Below are 20,859 nucleotides of genomic sequence, written 5' to 3' on the forward strand. Positions count from 1 at the left end.
GACCTGGACTAGAACCTGGTGTGCCGGTGCCGCAAGGCAGAGGATTAGCCCAGCGAGCGGCGGCACTGGCCTACATTTGCTTTAGAAGAGAATTGTATCTTGTTTAAAATTATGTGGAGTATATAACCATTGATATTCACTCAAAGAACTTTCACTGTCTCTCTTGTAAGGATTTATTTTTATGACAAATTATAATGTATGGCTGAAAATAACATTACAATTTAACTTATTGTATATGGATATCCAGGTTCCTAATACAGTTTATTAGAAAAGTATTTTTATCCTCACAGTGTACTATTGGCAATCTACCATAAATGGATGAGTTTATTTCTGGGCTTTTCTATTTTGTTCCATTGGTCTACATATCAACTTTAATGATACTATCATATTGATTTGATTACCATACATTTGTAATATATTTTGAAATCCAGAGTGTTGTTGCCTCCAGATTTATTCTTAGTCAAAATTTTCTTGGCTACTTGGGCTTTTTTTCTGGAACCATATGAATTTTGGTTTTATTTTCTCCACTTCTATAAATAAATACCAATAAGATTTTGATATGGATTCATTGAATTTCTAGATTGATTTTAATAGTATGGACATTTTAATAACTCAAATGGATTAAAGGCTAAAGCATAAAATCAGAAAACTAAAACGCTTAGAAGAAAACAAGAACATGGTTTTGACTTTTGTCTAGAAAATTATTTCTTAGATATGACACCAAAAGCCCAAGGGAACAAAGGGAAAAATAGACAAGTGTTATTGCATAAAATTAAAAAAGGATTCTCTATAGCAAATTAATAATCAATAAGATGAAAAGACAATTTATGGAAACTACTTGTAATATTATTTATGTGCAATATTTCTCTTATTTATTATATCTAATAAATTTTTAATCTACAAATATATAAATAACTCTTAATGGAAAATGACATAATTCAAAAATGAGAAAGGAAGTTGAATAGATATTTCTCCAACAGAAATATGCAAGTAACCATAGGTACATGAAAAGGTTCCCAACAATAATAATTGCTAGAGAATTGAGATTCAAAACCACAGTGAGATATCACCTCAGACCCGTTGGAACAGATGTCATTGAAGCAACAAATGATAACAAATGTAGGTGAGGGTGTGGAGAAAAGGAAACCCCTATACACTTGGGTGTGGTTGTAAATTGGTGCAGCCACTATGGAAAACTGTACGAAGATTCTTCAAAAAAATTGAAAGCAGAACTACCAGAGTATGTGTTTAGTCTGACAGTTAGCTAGAACACTAGTTAGGAGACCTGCATTCCACTTTGGAGTGCCTGGGTTCCATTCCTGGCTCTAGCTCCTGATTGTAGTTTCCTGTTTATTGTGATCCTGAGGGACAGCAGTGATAGCTCAAGTCAAGTCATTGTAGTCATGTAGGGAGAGCCTGGATTGAGTTCACAGCTCACCAGCTTCAGCTTCTGAGCCATTGTTGGTGTTTGGGGAATGAACCAATAGATGGGAGCTTGCTCTGTCTGTTTATTCTTTTCTGTCTCCCTCTGATAAGTAAACCAAAATTTAAGTAAAACTTATCATATTATCCAGTAATTCTAATACTAGGTATCTATCCAAAGAATTTCAACAGTAGGATCTGGAAGACATAGTTGAATACCCAATGTTGCATTATCACAGTAGACAGGAAACAGAAGGAACTTTAATGTTGGTATATTGTGGAGATGAGTGGATAAAGAAAATGTGGCATATAACTAAAGTGGAATTTTGTTCAGCCTTTAAAAAGAACAAAAGCCTATCATTGCAACAACATGGATAACACTGGTGGTCATTGTGCCAAGTGGAATGAATCAGACACAGAAGGGCAAATACTACATGGTATTACTTATAAATCTAATGTACTCAACTTTCAGAGAGAGAGAGAGGAATGGTGGTTGCCAATTGAGGGGTGAGGGAAAGAGGGAGTTATTGAATGCAAATTTTCAGTTATGCAAGATGAGTAGTCCTAGCAATCCACTACACAGCACAGTCTAGTAGTTAATACAACTGCACTGTGATTTCTACAATGTGAAAAGTGGGTAGATCTTATGATAAGTGTTCTTATCACAAGAAAATGAGAACAAAACCATAATAATTATATGGCCATGGAATCTTAAATGTTATTGGAGTGTTTTTGGCATCGATTGTGGGGATGGTTTCATGGGTATACACTAACCTCCAGTGTCATCAGTTTGTATTCATTCAATACACTATTTCTTTGAGTGTCAGTCATATCTCAAAGAAAGTGGTTCAAAATAAAGATGAGTTCTGCCAATTTTTTGAATACATTAATGATATTTTGGTATTTTCTTTCTTTTCAAATATGCTGCTGTTGTACATGACATTTATAAACTACCTATTAAGCCTTGATTTCAAGTTTTGGGCAGTGAAAACATACATTGAACCTAAAACATCTGTGAAACCAGGAAGTTTTTAGTGCTGAGAAAGGATGGGGCCACATGGACCAGCAAAGGAGTCAATGTGAATACCTTTCCAAACAATAATAACTCTCAGGAATGATGTTTTTCTTACAAGTCAAGACAGGCAATTTTTCTTGCTGTGAACTTCCACGGAGTGGAGTTTGTTTATAAGCATGAGGGTAGATCTTGGGAGTCCAGTAATCTGCAAATTATGTGTGAAGTAAGGAGGCATTGGGCAAGTTTCTAGATTTCCTACTCTCCCAACACATACTTTGTAACCTTCAAAAGAATAGCTCAAGGTTTGGTAAATGCTTGTACTTCTGGGATCCACTTTTTTTTTTTTTTTAAAACTTTGGGAATCTGCTGATTTTTGTCTTGTGATTCAAAAAATGAGTTTTAAGAAGAAATTTTATATTGTACCCAGCATTTTAAATGTTTCAGTTTGCCATACAGGAAAATTTGTGGATATTTATTTTCAAATTTATTTACATTAATCCTACTATGTAACCAGTGCTACTCCTTGGTTTTCTCAGATAAAATAAGAGGTGTTTCTAAAGTAATACACATAATTGAGGTGAATTTCCACATGATATGAAATAGTTGCTCTTTGTCTTTTTAAATTGTTTTATAATGTATCATGAACTTTGCCACAGTAAAGATAAGTTTATTAGATTTTTTTTCCTTTTTATTGCTTCCACTTTATTTATACTGTATAAAATTTCATCTTCTAAGACTGTACCATTATTGTTTTTTTTTCTTCTTTCTTGGCTTTTTTTGCTGGCCTTAGCATATATTCCAAATTCCTTTGGCTGTTTTGTACTTAGATATTTAAATGAGTCTTGCCTTCTTCATAACAAACATCATCAGCCTGGTAAACATTGACAACCTTCTTTCCTGTCTAAAAGTTAATATTTAATTTGTTCCACCTCTAATTGCCGTTTCCAATCTGAGTCCAGCAAACGCTTACACTTTGCAGAGCAGTGCGGGAGCTGCTGCCATGAGGTGTGAGAAGTGGGTCTCAACAGTTCTGCTGCTGCAGCTTTGCTGTGCTGGCTGTGGGCTCTGTGGGAATATCCTGGTGTGGCCCTGCGACATGAGCCATTGGCTCAACCTGAAGACTATCCTGGAGAAACTCACCGAGAGAGGTCATTATGTGACGGTGTTGATTTCCTCACACACTTTCCTGGTTGATTACAGTGAATCTTCTGCTCTGAACTTTGAGGTGGTCTCTGTGCCGAACAACCAAGATAGTGCTCTGAATGAACTATATGACTTTTTAGAACTAGCTGCGAATGTCTTGCCAACACTGCCGCTCTGGCAATCAGCAATAAAACTGCAAGAGTTCCTTGCTAATATGACGGAAAACATGAAACTTTTCTGTGAGAATGTTGTCTACAATCAGACACTCATGAAGAAGCTCCAGGAAACCAAGTATGATGTAATGGTTATAGACCCTGTAATTCCTTGTGGGGAGCTGGTGGCCGAGTTGCTTGCAATCCCCTTTGTGAACACACTAAGGTTCTCCATGGGCGACATTGTGGAAAAATACTGTGGGCAACTTCCAGTTCCACTTTCCTATGTGCCTGTCTCCATGGGGGCACTGACCGACAGAATGACCTTTATGGAAAGATTGAAAAATGTAATACTTTCGATTTTCTTTAACTTCTGGCTGCATCAATATGATTTTCAGGTCTGGGATCAGTTGTACAGTAAAGTATTAGGTAAGAGACTGCTTTTCATGCTAAGCTAGTTATGAAAACACATTTAAGTTTAAGAAAATTCTAGAAAAATGGAATGAATGTGTTTTCAAAAACTTTGCCACATTACACTCGGTTGCCAGTAACTAATTGGAAAGGGAAGACAAGAATTACCTTGCTATAGCTCTCCATTTTTTAGAGAGAGATTATTTATTTTATTTGAAAATCAGGGAGAGAGAGAGAGAGAGGAGAGGAGATTTTCCAGCCACTGGTTTCTTCTGCAAATGGCAGCAACAACCATGGCTAGGCCAGGCAGGTCCTGGATGTGAGTTCAGGGGCCCAGAGATTGGGCTGTCTTCTGCTTCTTTCCCTGATGTATTATCAGGGGGCTCGGTAGAAAGTGGAACAGCTGGGAATTTATCTGCCTCACCACAAAGATGCCTCTGCTTTATTTTTTTTTTTGTAGTCATTAATCCATTTTGTTAGATATCTTGAAACTTAATAGTGTTATAAAAAAAATCAAACAAAAAACCACATGTAAACAAATGTCAAAACAAGACAAGATCTATTTTTGTGTGATAAAGTATATTTCAAATACTTCTAATACACCAAATTTTCATAATTGGGGACATTTGACCTGTTACTGTAAAAAAGAGTAAATTTTTTTAAACAGTAAGAAAATCTACTTGCTTAATATCAGTAATAAATTATGACTTTTTAGAATCAGTGATCATTTCTCTCACATTTTTGTCATACTTCTGTTGGACCAGAGTATCTATCATTGCTAATTTGTCTCATAAATTAAGGATGACACTTGAGTTAGTCCAGTATGGATGGTTCTCCTATGGTAAGTCATACTGAAAAGTTTCTAGGATGCTTGATGCTTCAAGGAGTCTTATGCTGAAAGCTTAAATCTAGTTCTAAAAGAATTTAAATCCTGAGGGATTAAAAGATAGTAAATTTTTACTTCACTATAACATTTATTCATCTTGTTTCTAATTGTTTGCCATTTCTGCCAACAGGTGGTATTTGCTTTGTAAAGTTCATAAATATAGTTCCCATCTGAATCCATTAACAAAGGCAAGCTTCCATTCTAATTACTACTAAGAATCTTAAGGCTATGTGGCCTAACAAATGACAGATCATAAAGGGGCATTAAATATTAGCTCAATTAACTCCCTGATTGTATTAAATTTTAGGACTACTGAAATTACATACCATATGCTGAGTGGCTTAAGCAATATTATTTTCTCGCAGCTCTGGAGGATAAAAGTTCTAGATGAAGGGTTTCTAGAGTGGGTTTCTTCTGAGGCTTCTCTTTTGGGCCATAGTCTTTTTAAATGTGCATCTCTGACGTTTCTCTCTTTTCAGGACACTGATCATATTGGATTTGGGCTCTGCCATTGAAAGTCATTTAACTTTAACCACCCTTAAAGACTGTTTTTGTAGATGCAGTAAGCCTTCAAAGTATAAATTTTGGTGAATCACAATCTAGTTCCTAACATTGATTTTCTAATGGCTACTTTCTTTCATAGAACTAAAGGCAGAGGATCCTGACTTAAAAATCCTTAGCTTTAGACATGTTTTTGAAGTCCTACTGCCTTGTTCTCGGAGCCAGGTGAGCAGTCTGTTAGGCTCTTTGGACTTACAAAAAAAATAGATTCTTGGCCTCAATAGTTTTCCTCAGAGAGAAGTGAAAGAGACAGAGCCACAAACACATCATTGAGAACCTTTGGTACGAAGTGATATGAATGAAGCTCTCTGAGAGCACACAACCTGAAAGTGAACAGAAGCACAAGTGTTCTCATAGGACGTAAAGGGGGAAAAGCATCCTCCACTAAGCAGAGCGTGTGTGTTGAAAGTGGCACTCATCTGTGCGTGCTCGAAGTACCTTTTCATAGCACAGGTGTGGTGATTTTATTCCTTTGAAGAAAAGCTGGCATGGCTTTTCATTTTCTCCATGCCTTTGTAGTGGTTTTGACCTTTGATGTGCCTGTTTTCACTATAGTCTCTCGTTACATAATCATGTGTTTAATAATGTGTATTCACTGCTTCTGGATTCCTAATTTTGATCTGTAGTCTCCTAATTAATCTTGCTCTTTTTAACCATACTGACCTAAAATGCCATCCTTCTGTAAAGAAATTCATTGAGTATCTTTATTTCATACATACTGAGGCATGCTAGATTACATCAAGCCCAGGAGAGAAAATAGTTGAAAATAAAATAGTAAACATTGTTTTCTCCTAAAAATCTCTGTACCAAAGGCGATAGATTTCACTATGGCCATAAATTTTACACTGACTCCTGCCTCCTGTTATGTTTTAGTGACATTCTGTCCTCATTTTATTTGAATCACATTGTGCAATAAGTGTTGTATACTCTACTAGCCCACATAAGCAATTAAGTTCTCTGTAGCCACTATTTCAAGAAGACTTTATGTTTGGGGAGACAGAACAGGGGGGAGTAAAAAGATAGGGGGTTGAACCTGCCCAGACAGAGGGCAGGGGTTTGAAATCGGGATTCATTTGATTTGAGCGGGGAGCAGAGTCTCTTCTTAAGTTGCATTTGGGGGAGGTGCAGGGCGCCACATGGACCCTCATAAGGTGGGTGGGGGGTTGCAGCGGGCTCTGTGGCACAATGGATAGTTTATTGGACTTCTAAGGTTGGTGGGGGGCATGCAGAAAGACTCTTACAGTGCATTGTCTTAGCAGCTTGGAATGTCCCTGGTGCAGGGCTTTCCAGAGCATGAAACTTTCCATTAGCTTTTACACTATCTATCAGCACCCAGTTTCATCAGGTTAGGGGTTCAGGTCCAGTGTTCTCACAATTTATAATATGTCTCTATTCATCTCTGATTTTATGTATTTGAATCTTCTTTTTTTCTTAGTTTACCTAGAGATTTGTTGACTTTTTTTCCAGTTTTCTAAGAACTGCTTCTTCAATATCTTGATTTTTAAAATATTTGTATTGTAGTTCCTATGTCATTTTTTTTTTTTTTTTTGACAGGCAGAGTGGACAGTGAGAGAGAGAGACAGAGAGAAAGGTCTTCCTTTGCCGTTGGTTCACCCTCCAATGGCCGCCGTGGCTGGCGCGCTGCGGCCGGTGCACCGCGCCGATCCGATGGCAGGAGCCAGGAGCCAGGTGCTTTTCCTGGTCTCCCATGGGGTGCAGGGCCCAAGCACCTGGGCCATCCTCCACTGCACTCCCTGGCCACAGCAGAGGGCTGGCCTGGAAGAGGGGCAACCGGGACAGAATCCGGCGCCCTGACCGGGACTAGAACCCGGTGTGCCGGCGCCGCTAGGCGGAGGATTAGCCTAGTGAGCCGCGGCGCCGGCCCCTATGTCATTTTTTTAAAGATTTATTTGAAAGTCAGTTACACAGAGAGAAGAGAGGCAGAGAGAAAGAGAGAGGTCTTGCATTTGATGGTTCACTCCCCAATTGGCCACAATGGTCGGAGCTGCGCCAATCCGAAGCCAGGAGCCAGGAGCTTCTTCCGGGTCTCCCACTCCACCTTCCAAGGAGGACTGGAAATCTCTCTCTTGTCCTAGAAAGTTCTCTCTTTCAGTCCAGTGCTACCTAGAGCCAGGGAATGTGTAAAACGGGCAGCTCTTTCTCCTATTTTCTGTTTTGTTTTTGTGACTTTTTTTTTAACATTTATTTACTTACTTGAATTGCAGAGTTAGAGAGAGAGAGAGAGAGAGAGAGAGAGAGTGAAAGAGAGTGATTATCCATCTGCTGGTTCACTCCCCAAATGGCTGCAGTGGCCAGGGCTGGGCCAGGTCAAAGCCAAGTGCTAGGAGCTTCCTCCAGGTCTTCCATGCTGGTGCAGGGGCTCAAGCATCTGGGTCATCCTCCTCTGCTTTCCCAGGTGCAGTTGCAGGGAGCTGGATCAAATGTGGAGCAGCCAGAAACTGGTGCCCATGTGGGATGCTGGCATTGCAGACAGCAGCTTAACCTGCTATGCCACAGTGCTGGCCAAACTTTTGTTATGTAATACGATAACCAGGCACCATTCTCTCTCTTTTGGTTTCTCCAGTGAAAATGACTTGTTCATGAATAGGTATTCAAATTGCAATCTCTGTGGGAAGATGGCACTGAAAGACTTATTGATGAGTAGATTGTAATCTACTGAAGTTATATTTTGTCTGTTTTGTGAGGTGGAGTCAGCTTCTTGTTACTTCTCTTCGCTTTGTTTTTTTCCATTTTATTTCCACTTTCTTTCTTCTTCCCCCACTCCCTCTTTCATCTTTCCTCCTTTCCTTTATCCTTATGCTTGCACAAGGATAAATAGTCATCTCAATTATTTCAGGCTCCTTCTTTTCTCTACATGTCTGCAGTGCTTGCTATGTGTCGCTCCCCCTCTTCGTGGAGGAACGACACTAAACCCTGCCTAGGTTTCATATCCGAGTCACGGCACCATTATGTCGCTCCCCCTCTTCGCGGAGGAACGACACAGGACCCTGCGCTGTTCTTTTGTCTGCTCGGCCCTTCCCGGGTTTGCTGCTGGTTCTTCCCGGGTTGGCTACTGACCGACCCTTCCACCTCCGTGGAAGGGCGGTTCCCCCTGCCACTTTCCCCACTTCCGCGGGGGAGCGGCACACCACCGGCCGGCTCTCTCGGGGGCTGCTCAGGTGTTCCCCTTAGATGTTCCTGGTGCATGTTGTTTCTCTCCTCCTTTATAGTCCTCTTCCACCAATCCCAACTCTGCTACCCACACGCCGAGTACGCTGCTCTCCTCCAATCAGGAGCAGGATCAGCTCCTGCAGGTCATCACTCAAGTTGGCGAGAGGCAGCTGCTACGTAGAAGTTGTTACTCCCTTCTCAGCGCCATATTGTGGGAGAGCAGATGCATAGAATAAGTCTTAATTCCAGTAACAGTCTAGTCCGAGTTGCTCCCCACAGCTATGTCATTCAAAATTTCATACTTAAGTGATTGTACATATTTGCTTTACTTCATATTATGCAAATGCGTCCCTTTATGTCTGTTCATCAGTATCTTGACTATTCTTGCCCTTTTGCTTTTCCATACACGTTAGAATCACATGTGGGGCTGGCGCCGTGGCGCACTAGGTTAATCCTCAGCCTGAGGCACCAGCATCCCATGTGGGTGCCGGTTGTATAGTCCCAGTTGCTCCTCTTCCGGTCCAGCTCTCTGCTGTGGCCTGGGATAACAATGGAGAATGGCCCAGGTGCTTGGGCCCTTGGGCCTACATGGGAGACATGGATGTAGCACCTGGCTCCTGACTTCAGATTGGCATAGTTCTGGTTGTTGTTGCCATTTGGGGAGTGAACCAACAGAGGGAGGATCTTTGTCTCTGTCTCTCTCTTTCACTGTCTGTAACTCTACCTGTCAAAAATAAATAAAATCTTTTAAAAAAAATCACATGTAAAATTCTACAAAAATTTCCAAATTTCTGAAACTTGTGATTTTCAAGCTTTAATAAATTTTACAATGAATTTGTTAATTGATTTAGGAGAATGGACCCCTTTGTAAAATTTGATTCTCCTACACATAACGGTATTAGCATTATTCACATTTCTAAGTTTAATAGGATTTTATAATTTTAAATATAAATAGTTCCTACAGGTTTTAGAAAATTATTTATACTTTTTAAGTTTAAATATATATATATAAAATTATATTTTCCTCTAATTGTGCACAGAAACTGCAGCTGTTATTCCATAATTTTTTCAATGCACCAAGTCTTCAGACTATAATATTCATTCAAAATATTTGTTTGTGTACTCTTTTGGACTTGCTGAATAAAAGAATAACATCATATAGATGGATACATAGGTAGATCTTGTAGATCTTTGTTCTCATCATTTTTTTCTTGTTGAACTTAAGTTGTATAAAATATCATTGAACCAAGGCTGTCATTAGTACAGGCCTATCCTGATAAACATAATCAATATTTTATCATAAATGATAATTTTGTTTAAGTGTTTGTTTTGAGGGAGATGGCTTTGTTGGTATAAAATAACTTTTTTAAGGGCCAGCACTATGATAGTGGGTAAAATAACTTTTTTCTTATACCTGATTTTAATAGCTTTTAAAATTATGGGAAAAGAGGAAATGCTCAAGCATTGTTTAACAATTAGAACATGGAAAAATTAAAGAGGGTAAAAATAAAATTCATTCGTATGAACTACTGCATGGAATTAGCTAATTTTTAAAAAAAATAATTTCCATTTCATTTTTGCCTTGAGGGAAAATATGCTTTGTGTAACAGAAATTATTTGATATTTTTTGATAATAGCTTCAAAATATGTGGTCAGTTTTCAGTAATGTTCACATGCAGAATTTTCATAAACAGAAATGTTTATGTACAGCAGATGTGACATCAGTTTATGAACAATCTGCCACAAATCTATCTCAATTATGGAGAAATTTTAAATTTCTTTGTAATTCTGACAATGTTGGCCTTTTAAGGTTTGGTATGCATTGGTATGTTTAGAATTGTTATAGTTTCTGAGGAAATTAAGTTTGTTATTTGTTTATCTGTGACATTTGTACTTTTTATTGACTGTAAGTTGATACTTTTAATATTAGTATAGTTACACTTCTATTCTTTGCTAAGGATATTTGCAATACATTTTTCTATTAATTTACATTACTTTTATATTTACCAAGATGTGATTTTTTTTGATTAAAATATAATGGAGTAATTTTTAGAGAATGTTTTCTCTTATTTGTAGCAGATTTGTTATGTATGTGTTTTTATTTTGAAAAATAATATATTACATTTCAAACATCTTTTTGTGTTTTCTATTTCTTCATTATTTCCTCCATGCTTATTGTGCTTTTATAACTAGTTGAGTGATTTATAAATTTTATTTTGATTACTTTTTCTTTACTTACTTAAAGTTAAATGTTATATTATACTTCAATGTGATTCCTGTTAGCAGTATAAAACTGAACTTTTAAAACCCTAACAATAATTCCCTGCCTTACTTTGTAATTTTCAAAAAAGGCTTGCTTTTTCATTTGAAAGTCAGTGTTGGGGCCAGCACTGTGGTGTAGAGGGTGAAGCCACTGCATTCAGTGCCTGCATCCCATATAAGCACTGGTTCAAGTCCTGGCTTCTCCATTTCCAATACAGCTTCTTACTAATGCACCTGGGAAAGCAGCAGAAGATGGTCTGAGTCCTTGGGCACCTGTACCCATGTGGGAAACCTGGAAAGAAGCTCCTGGCTCCTGGCTTCAGATTGGCCCAGCTCCAGCCATTATGACCACTTAGGGAATGAACCAGCAGATGGAAGATCTTTCTCTTTCTCTCTCTGACTCTGCTTCTTTGTAGCGCTGCCTTTCTAATAAATAAATAATTTTTTAAAAAAGAAAATCAATGTTACAGAAAGAGAGAGAGAGAGAGATCTTCCATCTGCTGGTTCACTCCCCAGATGGCCCCAAAGGTCAGGACTGGGGTAGGCAGAAGCCAGGAGCCAGGAGCTTCTTCCGGGTCTCCTACATGGGTTGCAGGGACCCAAACACTTGGGTCATTTTCTAGTAAGGCATTTGGTCATAAATGCAAGCTATCTCCAGTAATTCTCAAATTTAACAATTTTATGAACCCTATATTAAATATATATTTAACCATTATGCTTATAAACTAAGGAAAGGTTTGATGATAAATTTTACTGCAGTGTTTTCATTTCATCCTTCTCCCACATCACGTTTAAATTGCCTTTTAGAAGGCATAAATGTTTGATGTGAAAGGGGTGAGCTGAGGTTTAAATCAGATCTCTGGTAATTTCATGATGAGCGCCCTTCAGTGCTTCTCACATGAAATTAGGACATTGGTTTCCATGACATATGTGCAAACACTACTAAGTACTGACTCTAATGCATGCTGTGCACCTGGGAAGTGTGAGCAGCGGTTCTGGCTAGAATGCCTAATAAGAGAATTCACATCTGAGCTTTTATTTTCTCAATTTTAAAATATAATTTTATGCAAAGAAATGCTTTGTTGATTGCTTGAACCCACTCAAGGTTCTCCACAAAACTACTAAAGTCGATACTTGCAATTAGTCCCTTGAAACATATTTGAAGGTAACTATTTTGTAATTTTTTTAAAAGATCTATTTATTTATTTAAAAGAGTTACACAGAGAAAGAGGGAAAGACAGAGGCAGAGAAGGAGACGAGAGAGAGAGAGAGAGAGAGAGAGAGAGAGAGTTTTCCATCCTCTGGTGTGCTCACCAATAGGCTGCAATGGCCTCGACTGGGCCAGACTGAAGCCACGAGCCAGGAGCTTCATCTGGGTCTCCCCCGTGGATGCAGGCATCCTAGGACTTAGACCACGTTCTACTGTTTTCCAAGCACATTAGCAGGCATCTGGATTGAAAGTGGATTAGCCAGGACCGGAACCTTCTCCCATATAGAATTCTGCCATTGCAGGTGGTGGATTTACTTACAACAATGCTGGCACTGTATTTTGGGATTTTGTTGATATCTACAAGTGTATCTCTTTCTTTTTTCTATTTATTTATTTATTTATTTATTTATTTATTTTTGACAGGCAGAATGGACAGTGAGAGAGAGAGACAGAGAGAAAGGTCTTCCTTTGCCGTTGGTTCACCCTCCAATGGCTGCTGTGGCCGGCGCGCTGCGCTGGTCCGATGGCAGGAGCCAGGTACTTATCCTGGTCTCCCATGGGGTGCAGGGCCCAAGCACTTGGGCCATCCTCCACTGCACTCCCGGGCCATAGCAGAGAGCTGGCCTGGAAGAGGGGCAACCGGGACAGAATCCGGCGCCCCGACCGGGACTAGAACCCGGTGTGCCGGTGCCGCAAGGCGGAGGATTAGCCTAGTGAGCCGCGGCGCCGGCCAACAAGTGTATCTCAAATCCTCAAGATGGGTTACATTGATGGTGAATTAACCAGGGAATTATTTTTAGAAAATAACGACAATTTACGTGAGGGGATTTGACTCAGGAAGGAAGGCTGAACTGAGGCTGGTGGTATCTTTCAAGGACGTGTGAGAACCAGAGACCGTAATAAGCTGTAAAACAAAGACGTCTTCCTGATGGGACACTTGAAAGCCACTGGTAGGTCACTGAATGTTGAAGTTCTGGAGGTGGTCTATCACCAGCCATTTAATTCGAGAGAAAAACAAACATTAAATTCATTACTAGTTGGAGTTAGAACAAAATGTCTCAGTTTACATATAGTTGTGAAATGACACAAGTTACTTTTTTTACTGTTCAAAAATCCTCATTTTTCTGTTTTCCAATATCTCTTCATTCTCTCAATCCTCCATCCCTCCCTCCCTAACTCCAATTTCTTGTTCTTTCTTCCATCCTCCTTCTCTCTCTCTCTGTCTCTCTCTCTCTTTCTCTCTCATAACCTACAATTATGTTGAGTGTTCTGGATGACCTAAATTTTTCCTTTACAGTATATCAGAATAGTAGTGACACATTTTTTCTCATAAAACATATATATTAACTTCTTGCACCCAACTTTCTTAATTTCCTCTAGGAAGACCCACCACATTATGTGAGACTATGGGGAAAGCTGAAATTTGGCTAATTCGGACATACTGGGATTTTGAATTTCCTCGTCCATACTTGCCTAATTTTGAGTTTGTTGGTGGATTGCACTGCAAACCGGCCAAACCTTTACCTGAGGTATGTCTATGACAGTGAAGGATTTTATGCACCTTATAATAAAATGTTTTATTTTTCTTAAAATTTATAGCCTTGATAACAGAAATATGTTGATGAGTATCATTGGTTTTCCTCATCACAGGGATCTCTTTGAGTGATATAAGGACGTTATCAGTGTGGGATGGGCATTTGTGGCACAGCTGGTTAAATCACTGGTTTGGATGCCTACATCTCATATGGGGGTGCCTGACTCAGGATCTTGCTACTCTGCACTTCTGATCCAGCTGCCTGCTAATACACCTGGGAGCAGCAGATGATGGTCTAAATACTTTGGTTCCTGCCACCCATCTGAATGATCAGATGGAGTTCTTTGCTCATGACTTCAGCCAGGCCTAGCCCTCGCTTTTGCTGGCATTTGAGGAGTAAACCAGCAGATGGAAGATCTCTTTAGATCTCTCTCTCTCTCTCTCTGCCTCCCTTTCCCTCTCCACATCTCTTTATTTTTAAAATAAATATATAGATCTTTAAAAAAAATCAATACGTGTATGGCATGGCTACTGGATTGGAGGGATAGGAAATCAGACCCAGGGTAATCAACATTGCTTTCGCTGTTAACCACCCTGAGAGTTATGGACAGGCACGTTTATTAAATAATTCCACAAGCATGCTGTCATGAGAACTCTTTTGTGCTTTGCACAGGATTTGATTAGTGTCAGGGAGTAAGCCTTGCAGGAACACATAGTATTCGGCAGTATCCTAGCTTATAAACTTAAGGGTATATTTGATAGTGGTGACATTTACTGTAATAGGAAAAAATTGGTGGAAAAAGCCCTTTGAGTTGAACATGATGACCTACTTTATGTAGCTTTGTTGCTGACCTATTCACTTTAAGGATCCAAAGGTATTTTCAGGTGATTCCTAGAAATCATCTGAGTGATGTAATTCTCAGTCTCAGCAGAGGGCATTACAAATCTGTCGAGAATCAGCAGTATAAAGTAGACAGAGCCAGTGTTGTATGGGTTACCAATGAGAAAAAGTCAAGTTAAAAATTCAGATCATTGTGGCAGTTCTGTGTGTATCATTTTACTGAATCAACATCTGTTTAGGAGATGAATCAAAATGCTGAAACATCAATTCTTGGGATTTCAGAAATCTTCTTTAGACATTAAACTGAAAATAGAAATCTGCTTTCACTTAAGACATCATCTTCCTTAACATTCTTTTGGGCCCTAGATTAAAAAATATTATGATTTGAGAGCAACCACAAATAGTTGAGCAGAGAATGCAAGGCACACCCCTAGAAGGCAGCAGTCAAATAAATCATTATGTGAAAGGCTTTAATCCCTGATTTTGCAGTGGCTAATTTGTGAAACTCTGAAGTGTTGACTCACAGAATTTTATTTGTGGAGGAATTTGTATGTTATCTCTGCTCTAAGGGTCAAACTTAAAGAATCTGGCTAAAACCACACTCAACTTCTGGCTTTTAAATTAGGAAAGCAAGAAGCAATGTCATATAAATGCCGTTGTTATTAGAAAACATTAAGTGGTTCCTCTTCTTCTAAGATACGTTATTATATGTCACATCTCTTACATATCTCTTCATAACAGAAGAAATCAGTGAAGGCAAAAATGAGAAAAAGTGATTTTGAATACCAGTGTAACAGGCAATCAATTTATCAATCATTTATTGGTTATAACTGGCATACTAATATTTTTAAAGGTTTATTTATTTATTTGAAAGTCAGAGTTACACAGAGAGCAGAGAGAAAGGAGAGAGAGAGAGAGAGAGAGAGAGAGAGAGAGAGAGAGAGAGAAGAGGTCTTCCATCTGACTCCCCAGCTGGCCACAATGGCTGGAGCTGAGCTGATCCGAAGCCAGGAGCCAGGAGCTTCTTTCTGTTCTCCCACGCGGGTGCAGGGGCCCAAAGACCTGGGCCATTTTCCGCTGCTTTCCCAGGTCACAGCAGAGAGCTGAATCAGCAGTAGAGCAGCTGGGCCTCAAACCAGTGCCCACATGGGATGCCGGCACTGCAGGTCAGGGTATTAACCCACTGCGCCACAGCGCCAGCCTCGGCCTACTAATATTTTTTAAAGGCTGGCCTGGCCTTTTTTTCTCACATTTCCTCCTATGGAATAATGATTCCATGTACTCTGAGAAGACCTGCTCCTTACTGCTTGTTCATTTCTATCATGATCTGTTTCAGTGTTTTCTCATATGACCATAGGTTATATATTTAAATACAGGCTTCAGAATCATATTGTCTCTTCAAGAAACTGGATGGTTCCATGTGTCAGAAAATAATCAGTCCAACAATTTGTCTTGACTCTTCCTATGTAGAAGTGCAAGTGAAACTTTTTAATTAAAAATAATTATTTTTTGAGAGAGAGAGATAGAGAGAGATCTCCCATCTGTTGGCTCCTTACCCCAATGCCCACAGCAGCCAGGGCTGGCCAGGAGCCGGGAATTCAATCGGGGTATTCTAAGTGGAAGACATGACCTGGCTTCCAGAGCCACCACCACCCGCTGCCCTCTGTGTAGTAGCAGCGTGCAGGAACTGGGGGCAGAGCCACGACGTGAGCTGACATGAACCCAGGCACTCTGATATGGGATGAGGATGTCCCAAGCACTGCCATAATGCTCCCCTCACTCCCCCACTTTTACCCTTATGTTGCTGCATTGTAGAATAAGGGTAATTTGAATAATTTGAATTTTATCTCTACAGGAAATGGAAGCATTTGTCCAAAGTTCAGGTGAAGATGGTGTCGTGGTATTTTCACTGGGTTCAATGGTCAAAAACCTCTCAGAAGCAAAGGCCAATCTGATTGCATCAGCTCTGGCCCAGATTCCACAGAAGGTCAGTGTCACCTCTGATCCTGGTGAACAGAATTTTTCTATTTGAAGTGAGTGGGACTGGAGCTGCCCAGTGGCCCCTCAGCTCTAGGTAGAATGTCCTTCACAAGCAGGCTGCCAGCTGTGGCTGGAAAGCTTGTTTCCAGACCTGCCAGCATCTCCCCACTATAGCTTCCTGTGCTGCATGTGTGACCTTGTGGTTCTAAATCACATCCTGAAGTGGACATCTTCACCCAGAGCTCATAGGGGAGAGGGCTGAGCCCCTAAGAATGGAGCTGTCTCTGTGAGCCCCCAGCCAATCAACACGCAGTATAAGAAATTCCCCCATTCCATGGGAACCCCGATAGAATGACCCAATGAAAAGATAGTAATCCTTCAAAATGCTGGGCACTTCTTGAAAGTCAGTGTCCCGTTCCGGCACTCTGCCTGGTCTCCTATTGGACCAGATGATTTTCTGTCTCATACCAATCAAATAAAAGTTTCTGGTTCTTTACAAATTGTTTGCCAGCTATTTATTTGGTGCTTTTCCAAATGAATGTTCAAGCTCATTTTTTTACCAAGCATAGCTGGCACTAGTTTTAAGTAAAAAAATTGGTAAAAGATGAAGGTAATATATTTTGTCATGCTACTTGCTTTCTAAGCCTTGACATCTCTATGGAAAATATTTTTGTAGGAATTGATTCCTCCTGGAATAAAGATGAAATTGTTAAGCCCCACTTTTATTCCTGAAAATATTTCGGCCTGTTTTAGCTACTCCAAAAGTTCTGATGTACATTAGCTTTGTAGTTCAGAACAAGAGCTTAGACCCAAGATAGAGAAAATTCAGTTCAAAAATGCACTCCAAATTTCTGGTCTTAATTAAGAATCTGAGAGTGAAGGCCAGCGTCGCTGCTCAATAGGCTAATCCTCTGCCTTGCGGCGCCGGCACACCGGATTCTAGTCCCTGTTGGGGCACTGGATTCTGTCCCGGTTGCCCCTCTTCCAGGCAAGCCCTCTGCTATGGCCTGGGGAGTGCAGAGGAGGATGGCCCAAGTCCTTGGGCCCTGCACCCCATGGGAGACCAGGAGAAGCACCTGGCTCCTGGCTTTGGATCAGCGCGATGCACCAGTCACAGTGCACGGGCCACGGCGGCCATTGGAGGGTGAACCAATGGCAAAAGGAGGACCTTTCTCTCTGTCTTTCTCTCACTGTCCACTCTGTCTGTCAAAAATAAAAAAAAAAAAGAATCTGAGAGTGAAGTTGATTTAGAAATAGAATCTTGCATTCAGCTAGTTTATTTAAATTGAGTAGTCTACAGGTGAAAATAAATTCTAACATTATGCTAAAAATATGCATTTTCTTATCTAGAAGATACAAGTAACTTTACTTTTTAAAAATATAATTGTATATTTATAAATTTATAAACTATTATTGAAGTATTCTATGATGGCTTATATTTATATGTATTTTTAAAAGATTTATTTAGAGAGTGAGAAAGAAGGAGAGAGAGAGAGAGAGAGAGAGAGAGAGACCTAGACCTTCCCCTACTGGTTCACTCCCCAGATGGCCATGACAGCCAGGACTGGGTCAGGCTCAAGTCAAGAGCCAAGAGCTTCACCGAGGTCTCACATGTGGGTGCAGGGGCCCAAGCACTTGTGCCATCTTCTGCTAATTTCTCAGATGTATTAGTAGGAAGCTAGATTAGAAGCAGAGAAGCTGGGACTCAAACTGGCAACAATAAGGGATGCCAGTGCTGCGGGTGGTGTCTTAATCCACTGCACCACAGTGCCAGCACATACATATTTGTTAAAATACATAAAATGTATAATTGTTATGCTTGAAAATTTGGTATGTTAAAATTTTTACTTTTCATTTCCAAACTTGTCTGTTACAAATTTTCCACCCTTCAGTTTTTATTGTGAAATTCACATTAATTTTCCCAAAGAAAGAATATTATGTAAAATAAATGATTAAACTCCTAAAAACATACCTCATGGAAAAATGTAATACAGCCTCCATCTTGTCCTCCCTCAAAAAGATAAATAGAAAAATAAGGAAGGAACGAAGGGAGGGAGGGAGGAAGGGAGGAAAGAAAAGAAGGAAAACTAAAGAGAGAGAAGAGAAAGAGAAGGAAGGGAAGAAAGTAACTGAGAAGAAAGGAAGGGAATGGAAAGAAAAGAAAATCACTAACACAAAAACGTTACAAAATCTCATGCTAGTTGTATTTCTGGAAAAAAATTACATTTAGAACATGACAGCTATGCTGGCTCAATATCATGACATAAATTAACAAAATATTCTTATTTCTCTGAATGATTTTTAACTTTCAATTCTGATTAGTGAAATTAGCCCTGTTTATTTTCTATTTTTTCACATGTAATCTCACTCCTAAAAACATTTAAGTGATAAATATCAAAACGGTAGTATTTTAATAGAATATTAGCACAAGCTTTTCCAAAAAGGCAGATGTAAACAGTCCTACTGTAAATCATAGTGTCTGCAAACTATCATTGATATACCACTCTCTCAAACACAACCTAAATGTGGATGGTTATGTGATTTCTAAATAAGTCTACAGCCTTAAAAATACCCTCACTGTGGTTTTACTTGAAAAATTAAAGCATCAATTTTCCACAGGTCTTATGGCGATACAAAGGAAAAACACCAGCCACACTAGGATCCAATACTCGGCTCTATGATTGGATACCCCAGAATGATCTTCTTGGTAAGAAAACTTTGAGGGAGAAAAACTATACAGGTGGACAGGAGACTAGTTATATAACTGTTTAACAAAAAGAAAATTCAACAAATGTCTCATAGTTTAAAAATTTCACATTTGACTTCCAGTTATAAAGCACATATAATTAAGTAAATGACCATGAAGTTAACAGATTCATGCTTCTTCTGGTTCACAAATAAGCATCTTCAGTTAAGATTCTCATCACATTTAGAATTTCTATCTCAGTTCATGTATCACCTCCTCAGTAATAAGATCCCTGAAAATGAAGAAGGAATTAATTCCTCTCTTTCCTGGAATTACACTTTTCTGTGATAGCAATACTTTATGTGTTCAGTTTTTGTAGAAAATACTACCTTCAGGAGCATGAATTTGGTAAAGCATTCAAAATGCTACTTGAGATAGCAGCATCCTACAACAGAGGGCTTGGGTTCCAGTTCCAAATCCTGCTAATGAGACCTCTGTGAAGCAGCAGGTGATGATTCGGTAGCTGAATCCCTGCCATCCATGTGCCTAACCTGTATTGAATTCTCAGCTTCAGGCTTTGGCCTATCTCAGCTTTGGGTGTTGCAGGCATCTAGGAAGTAAATCAGTAGATGGGAGCTCTCTGTCTCTCTTTCTCTCTGTCTTACTCACCCTCACCTACTCTGCCTAATAAGCAAATACATTTTTTTGAAATTAAAGAAACAACTGCTTTGTTTTGTGAATTACACTGTGTTTTCTTTCCCCCTTCTGTCTCTGAAATTTTGTTAATGTATAACAATGAAATATTCATTTCTTTCTTCCCAATTGCAAAACTAGGTCATCCCAAAACCAAAGCTTTCATCACTCATGGTGGAACTAACGGGATCTATGAAGCGATTTACCATGGGGTCCCCATGGTGGGAGTCCCCATGTTTGCTGATCAGCCTGACAACATTGCTCACATGAAGGCCAAAGGAGCAGCTGTGGAGGTGAACATGAACATGATGACAAGTGAAGATTGGCTGAGTGCCTTGAGAACTGTCATTAATGATCCTTCGTAAGTACCATGGCTTCCATCGATTTTGTTATCCAGCGTACCAGAAGCCTGATGCTTCAGGCTTTTGAAACAGATTCATCTTTAAGTGAAAAAACATGATCAAGAGAGAAATCACCTACTTCATTTACCAAATTACTGAAATGATTTACTGAAACAGGAAGAGAAGCAACAATGATTGCAAATACCCTACTTTTCTCAAAATAAATGATGTGATTGTCTGAATTCTTAGACGATTTCTGAATATCTGCTGACTTTTTAAAATCAATAAATATTCAAATATTATAAAATGGAAGGGATACTGTATCCAGTATTATCCTTCAGAGATAAATATTACTTAACAAAAGTACTTTTGACAACATTGCAAACACTTTCTGTTTAGAAGTAATCTTATTTCCAATTTATAGTATTAATATTTTTAACATTAATAACTATGCCATTTCCTCAGTTTACTTTCCTATTTATTATATCTTTTTACTAAAGATTCTACTGTACTACACTGGATGGCAATCGATATTCAACATTGACTAGGAG

At 39.2% G+C, this 20,859-nt stretch overlaps 1 protein-coding gene across 4 annotated transcripts in view; it reads left to right on the forward strand.

Moving 5' to 3' along the window:
- The window catches only part of LOC100358969 (UDP-glucuronosyltransferase 2A2), a 47,109-nt gene that overhangs the window by 21,067 nt on the left and 5,183 nt on the right, over window positions 1–20,859 (forward strand). For 3 of the 4 annotated variants that reach the window (XM_008267780.3, XM_051819756.1, XM_070048063.1), the window contains 4 exons: window positions 13,614–13,762; window positions 16,464–16,595; window positions 19,208–19,295; window positions 20,109–20,328. In XM_008267780.3, coding sequence (XP_008266002.1) covers window positions 13,614–13,762; window positions 16,464–16,595; window positions 19,208–19,295; window positions 20,109–20,328 — 589 coding nt within the window. Of the gene's footprint in view, window positions 1–3,380; window positions 4,162–13,613; window positions 13,763–16,463; window positions 16,596–19,207; window positions 19,296–20,108; window positions 20,329–20,859 lie in introns of those variants that run through there. The other variant, XM_002717124.5, reaches the window with a different exon arrangement.

The sequence above is a fragment of the Oryctolagus cuniculus genome, chromosome 8, assembly GCF_964237555.1.
Source record: "Oryctolagus cuniculus chromosome 8, mOryCun1.1, whole genome shotgun sequence".
NCBI classification, from domain to species: domain Eukaryota; kingdom Metazoa; phylum Chordata; class Mammalia; order Lagomorpha; family Leporidae; genus Oryctolagus; species Oryctolagus cuniculus.